General features: G+C 40.1%; 1 protein-coding gene across 2 annotated transcripts in view; it reads left to right on the forward strand.

Annotated features, from left to right (window-relative positions):
* GABRA3 (gamma-aminobutyric acid type A receptor subunit alpha3) overlaps positions 1–6,944 on the forward strand; it is a 314,861-nt gene extending 307,917 nt beyond the window's left edge. For both annotated transcript variants that reach the window (XM_072818120.1, XM_072818119.1), the window contains exon 10: positions 4,663–6,944. In XM_072818120.1, the coding sequence (XP_072674221.1) occupies positions 4,663–4,998 (336 nt within the window). In that variant the 3' untranslated portion in view covers positions 4,999–6,944. The remainder of the gene's footprint in view (positions 1–4,662) is intronic.
* The last annotated feature ends 368 nt before the right edge of the window (positions 6,945–7,312 follow it).

The following is a 7,312-nucleotide window of genomic DNA, read 5'->3' on the forward strand; positions in this document are numbered from 1 at the left end:
ACCTAAAACTTTTTTTTAATTTATTTTTTTTAATTTATTTTTTATTGGTGTTCAATTTACTAACATACAGAATAACCCCCAGTGCCCGTCACCCATTCACCCCCACCCCCGCCCTTCTCCCCTTCCACCACCCCTAGTTCGTTTCCCAGAGTTAGCAGTCTTTACGTTCTGTCTCCCTTTCTGATATTTCCCACACATTTCTTCTCCCTTCCCTTATATTCCCTTTCACTATTATTTATATTCCCCAAATGAATGAGAACATATAATGTTTGTCCTTCTCCGACTGACTTACTTCACTCAGCATAATACCCTCCAGTTCCATCCACGTTGAAGCAAATGGTAGGTATTTGTCATTTCTAATAGCTGAGTAATATTCCATTGTAGTCAACAAAACTAAAAGACAACTTACCTAAAAATTTTAAATTCAATTTAATCAACATATCCTGTATTACTAGTCTCATAGGTATAATATAGTGTTCATTGGTTGCATACAATACCCAGTGCTCATTACATCAAGTGCCCTCCTTAGTGTCCATCACCCCATTCTCCCACCCTCCTCCCCTCCAGCAACCCTCAGTTTGTTTCCTAGAGTTAAGGGTCTCTTATGGTTTGCCTCCCTCTCTGTTTTTATCTTATTTTATGTTTCCTTTCTTTCCCCTATGTTCATCTGTTTAGTTTCTTAAACTCTACATGAGTGAAATCATATGGCGTTTTCTTAATTTCTCTGTTAGCTCATTAGAAGTGTAGAGAAATGCAAGTGATTTCTGCATGTTAATTTTGTATCCTGCAACCTTCCTGAATTTATTAGTTCTAGTAGTTTTTTTTTTTAGTGGAGTCTTTAAGGTTTTCTATATATAGTATCATGTCATCTACAAATAAGAGCAGTTTTATTTCTTTTGTAATTGGAATGACTTTTATTTCTTTTTTGCTGTGGCTAAGACCTGTAATACTATGTTGAATAAAATATGATGGGAGTGGACATCTTTGTCTTGTTCCTGATCTTAGATAAAAAGCTTTCAGCTTTTCACCTTTGAGTATGTAAACTGTGGGCTTGCCATATATGGTTTTTATTATGTTGAGGTACACTTTTATCCTCCATTTTTTGAGAGTTTTAATCATAAATGGATGCTGAATTTTGTCATATGCTTTTTTTCTGCTTCTGAGATAATCATATGATCTTTATCCTTTTTTTGTTGTTGTGGTATATCACATTCATTGATTTGTGGATTTTGAACCATCTTTGCATCAGTGGAATAAATCTCACTTGATCATGGTATTAATCCTTTTAATTTATTGTTGAATTTGATTCCATAATATTTTGTTGGGGGTTTTGGCATGTATGTTCACCAGGGATTTGGGCTGTAGTGTGTGTGTGTGTGTGTGTGTGTGTGTGGTGTCTTTGGTTGTGATATCAAGGTTAATGCTGGCCTCATAAAATGAATTTCAAAGTGTTCTCTCTTTTATTAAATGTTTAATAGAATTTACCCATGAAGCCATCTGATCCTGGACTATTTTTGTCACTTCTCTGATATGTCTTTGAATCCCTCATAGCATATATGCCATTACTTTGCTCCACTTATGAAAACTGGAGTTCAGGAAAGTTGGATGTCTGTTAAAGGATAGATTCAGAAGTACTGGGCCATATCTGCATATACTCTGAGGTCCTGGCTGAGTATCAAGTACATTCAGAGCTCCAACTAACCCTGTAATTAGCACTTCTAGAACAATAGACAAGAGTGCCATCTGAGGAAAACCCTTGAGTTGGACATGCATTGGTCCACAAAAGTTTTCATTGCCTCATCCCAAAATCCACATGAAGTGGCTTTCTAGAAGGAAAGGTGTCCTGAGAGCCATACTGCTTGGGGGAATTTGGAGTCAATTTCAGTTTGGTGGTGTGGGAATTACTCCAGCTGAACTATAAAGTTATGTTCTCTGTATAGGAGAGGTCAAGACTAAGGAGTAACAAACTGGAAATCACATTGAGAATCTTCGATGGGAGAAGGGTTTTCTTTTTATTCAGGAAACATCTATCACATGCCTAAGTCAGGCACTGGCTAGGAAGGAAGGAATAGAATCACAACTTGATCAAAATTAAGTCTAGTTTGTATCTATCAAATTCCAGAGCATAGGAAAGTATTGAAAACTAGATACAGAAATGGATAAATATTAACCATTAATATCTGCCTTCTGTTTCTGTCTTCTTGACTCTACAGCTTTTGCTTTGATTTTCTTCTTTGACAATTTAGGTAAAAATTAGAATGGTTGACTAAAATGTGCCATGTTGGCAAGGGAAATTAAAAGGTAATTTTCCTTTATTGCTTTAAAAATCTGAGATTAAATCAACTGCTGCTTCTCTTCACCTATAGAACACAAAGTACTTATAGAGCTAAAGAAAGTGTTTGCTGTTTGGAATGATTGTTTCAGAGACTTGGTCATAACCAGTTTATATGGTGACTAAATGAAATAACTTGAAAGCTTCTAGCAAAGTCAAGGTAGTGGGGTTCTTTTCTTTCCTTTCTCATTTTTGTCTATCCACAAAAACAGAGATTAGTAAGCAAATTAATAAGTAAGCAGGAAAACAAGTAAAGTGCTATTTAATAACAGAGGCATTTAGCAGCAGGCCTCTATTCACACAATGAAGTTACTAATTATAAATGAGTCCCATGTAGTATTTAAGGCATTTACAAGGCTCTTAGAAGTCTTAGAGCTCTGTCCCCCTTCTACTTGTAGCAATGTGGCTGCAATTCTTAAAGAGAAAGAACAGTATTGCTTTATAAAAGTCCTATTAGTGAGATGGTTCATTTACTTAAACCAACACTCTCTCATTTATCCCACACCCCCTCCCTGATTAAAAACCCCAAAGTCAGCATGGGTAGGCAGAGAAGGACACAGCATACAAGGCTTTTGCCATGTCCACTGTGATCCAGCTACAGCAGACTTCTTGTCATCTCCTCAAACAAGTAGTGCCCTTGGCTTGTGCTGCATCTTCATCTGACAAGCTCCTGCTTATCTTCTGTAACCCAGCCCACAAACCTCATTGCCTTCTCTGAGCTACCTTTTCCAACATCTGTAGGTATTTTCCCATACGTGTTAGAACTACTGATCATATTATATAGCACTAATGTGTTCCTACAGCCCTCTTCCCCACTGGACTGTAAATTCCTGGAAAACAGGAATTGAGATGGATTCATCTTTTAACCTTCCCATTTAGACCCTAATACCTAGCATAGTTTTGACCAAGTAGATATTCAGTAAATAATTGGCAAGGTTATACTAGGACCAGGAAGGTAAATGGCAGTATGGTCAAAAAGGGATAAAAGATCAAAATGGTGGGGACTCTGATGTAAAGAAGAAAAAAGAGATTAGGAGAAAGAGGTCAGAGGAGAAGGTGGCAGAGAAACCCTGGAAGGATATAAGTAATAAGCAGAAGAGTAAAGTAAAATACAGATGCTTCAAGGCAAAGTAACATTGAGAAAGGAAACAAATGAGGTGTATGCAATTATAAAAATGCAAGTAGTTGTCACTTTTTATCAGATATTCTTGGGCATTTCTGAAGCTCATCTATCCACACTTTTTCCTAAAAATAAAAAGAGATGAAAAGGAGAAAAGGCCAGAGTGCAGAGGGAGGCAGCAAAAACTATAGACTATGACCTCGGCCACTCTGTTCTGATCTAGACCTGAGCTTTGTTTCCTCTTCTTGTTTACACAAATCATATATGTGGGAAAAAATGAGCACATGTGTGCATGTTTGTTTCCCGTTGTTTTTTGTTTTTGTTTTTGTTTTACAAAGGGGAGTTTCTTAACAAAAGCAGAAACATCCAGGGGCTTGCTGTGTCAGAGGGAAACATTTGCATAGCTCCCTGGGGAGGCCTTGGCTCCTGCCTGCAGCCATGTATGAGTGGAAAACCCTGGTGTGCCTCCTAGGTTGCTGAACACATTTACAGTGCATGAAGGGTGAGATACTGTTGTAATGATGCATGTAAACATGCCATGGTATTTATTATGTCTTTAAGATGAAATGACTTTCAGACTCACATAGCTCTCTTCCTCACAGGGGATGTGCCACTTGATGGTTGAAGCCTTTTGGAGTTATTTCTCGGGTAACCAAAAAGTGCCTCGCACCTATAGAAAGCAACACAGTACAGCCTGGATAAAAGTCAGGAGCCCAGGTTGCTAGTGTGGGCTCTGCTACTCAGTATGAGGCTAAGTTTTATCATCTGTCAAATAGGAGTAATCTCACCTACCTACTTGATAGGGTTACTGTGAGGATCAAATCATGTGATTATATAAGACCCTACATGTGACCAACATTTCAGTTTTCCAGTGATTCTTACCACCATTCTTTCATATGATCCTCTCAACAACCCTGCCAAATATTTTGATTTTCATTTTACAGATGAAGAGCCTAAAACACAAAGAGGAGTGAATTGGCCAAAGCCACATTGCTAGTAAACCAGGATGATACAAGTTTTCTGTTTTCAAGCTCATCTTCAATTATCCTTAGACACAAACCTGGCTACTCAGTGCTATTGGCTTCCTGGCCCCTGTTTCTTAACTTCCCTCATGGCTCCTCCTTCCTACAGCCTCTAAAGGTGCTCTGTATAATGAATTAATTAGCTTTTGTTTTGTCCCCCCTTCTCCCCTACGTTTTCTGGCTCCTAGAAGAAAACACCAGCAGCCCCAACAAAGAAAACCAGCACCACCTTCAACATCGTGGGAACCACCTATCCCATCAATCTGGCCAAGGACACTGAGTTCTCTACCATCTCCAAGGGCGCTGCTCCCAGTGCCTCCTCAACCCCAACAATTATTGCTTCACCCAAGACCACCTACGTGCAGGACATCCCGACTGAGACCAAGACCTACAACAGTGTCAGCAAGGTTGACAAAATTTCCCGCATCATCTTTCCTGTGCTTTTTGCCATTTTTAATCTGGTCTACTGGGCCACCTATGTCAACCGGGAGTCAGCTATCAAGGGCATGATCCGCAAACACTAGATAGTGGTGATGCAGCAACCAGAGCACTGTATACCTTAGGAAGCATCCAGGCACCCAAACCCCAGGGGTCCCCTTTCTGTGTTTCAGGATTCTTCTTTTTAACTATCAAGTTGTGACTCTCAATTCATATTTATGAATCTCAATGAAAAAATAATAACAAAAATTACTTGTCCCTCTGACATTGCTGAGTATACCCTCATCAGAGCCAAACACTGCCATTTGTTCAGTTGCTCATCTTAGCCTGCCAGTCTCCCCCAGCTGAGGGCACTGCATGTATTTTATTGCACTCTGCCCACTGCAGAAAGAATAGGAGACTCTACTACCTATAGTGGGAGCCTTGGCTATTTGAGTGGTCCAGACCAAGGAGGATTATTGACTGGTCCAGATCAGATGATTCTGACTCACCTGGGAGACAGGCTATCCCATGTGGTCCTGGCTTGCCATTTCCTTTTGCCCAGTAGGCAAAAAGGTACTGATAGCAAAGGCAGGAGCCAGTGCCAACCTCTAAACTTGGCCCCAGCCTCTTTATTGGCTTGGAGGTTAGTGGGGACAGTTGAGGCTCACCACTGTCAATAATATATTGCCAAAACAGATAGAACCAACTATACCAGCCTGGCCCCAAGATGGCTGATGCTCTGTCGTGTTCAGCCCCTCAGGAAAATAGTATCTTTCTTGGTATATCTCTCCTTCAGGAAAGCCCTTTGACACCACCGCCCCCATCTCCTAGGCCTTGTAGCCAGCTGGACACTGCTTAGTTTGGACTCATTACTGCCTGCAAATTCTTCAGGAAAAGGATCAAGTATTTTTGTAATTTATACTAAAAAGGGACAAACAGAAACAAAAAGATCTAGATCAAATGCCTACACAATATTTTTTTTTTAAATTAGATCAGAAAGTTATCTTCCTACAAAAGTAACTAGTCAAATACTGGATGGGGCAAGAGATTTGAGCTGGGTGGTAAAAGCTTAAAGTCTGGTTCAAAAGAGAAGGCCAATGGAAAGTAAAAGTCAAATTCTTCCTTCCATGCCCTCTAAACCTTAAATGCTATCCCAGGCCTAAGAACTCTGTTCTCACTATGTCAGTGAACTCTGATCCTCTGTTGATGGCAATTCTTAGAGGGGTGAATTGGAATCTAGTTGATTTTTTAGTCAAGTGAATCACTATTACCAGTTTGCTAATGTATTATTTAGGGGCCATTTGATCTCATTTGTTCTTAATGTAGTATAATTGTAAAAATTTGTATAAGGTAGATAAACTGAGTCTCAAATGTTTGAATGACTTGCCTGGGCACCTTACAAGTGTCTGAAATAAAGAACTATAATGGGTCTCTTTCCAAAGACCAAAATGAAGACAGGACTGAAAAGCCAGGTCCACTTGACCTCTGAATCAGGACAACCTCAACAGTCCTGCTGACTCCTGAATACAGTTTGGCTGGACACCAAAAAGATTTGTAGAAAGAAGTGATAATATGTCCAAGGAGACCACTTCTAATAGTCATGGCTCAATGGAATGATACTGTGTAAGATGGCAGTCCCAGCCACTAGTCTAGAGTAACCTAGAAGCTCAAAGTAAAGCAACGATGGCACCAAAATCAGACTCCCCCTGTCCACTCCCTAAGCAAAGCTCCTAAGGGATCTATCATTAGCCACTGGTTGCTTTTGTACCCATTCTTCTCCCCCATCCCCCGCTTCCTTGCCATTGCTGGGATAATGCATGCCAGTCCCATTATTTCTAAGAGTATGTCTGTAGGCAAATTCATGACTAGATGAGTGTAGTGTTGTGGATATGTGGGGTTGGGGGGTGGTGGGGTGGGTGGGGCTGTTAATGATCGTCTAAAGGAGTTTAGAATGAAAGCCTGACCTTTGCCTTTCTGTAGAAATTGTGTTTCCAAATGCTTTGGTGCAATGTTTAGCGGCTGTTTATTAAACTTCTGAATTGTACTCAGACTGAAGGACTTTTTTTTATTTTAGATTTATTTATTTATTTATTTGAGAGAGTGTGCATGAGTGGGGTGGGGAGGGCAGAGGGAAAAGGAAAGAATCTCAAGCAGATTCTACAGAGTGCAGAGCCTGACCTGGGATGTAGGGCTTGATCCCATGACCCTGAGGCCATGACCTGAGCCAAAATCAATAGTTGGATGCTCAACTGAATGAGCCACCAAGGCACCCCAAGGTAACTTTTTTGGTTACTCTTTGCCTATGATAGGCAGTACTCTTGTCTTTCACCCCTACTCTCAAGACACCCTTACTTTATATTTCTTAACACCACTGAAAAGGTGTTATCTGGAAAAGGGTTATCTCCAGAACAAGAGACC

Source organism: Canis lupus, chromosome X, assembly GCF_048164855.1.
Source record: "Canis lupus baileyi chromosome X, mCanLup2.hap1, whole genome shotgun sequence".
Classification (NCBI taxonomy): domain Eukaryota; kingdom Metazoa; phylum Chordata; class Mammalia; order Carnivora; family Canidae; genus Canis; species Canis lupus.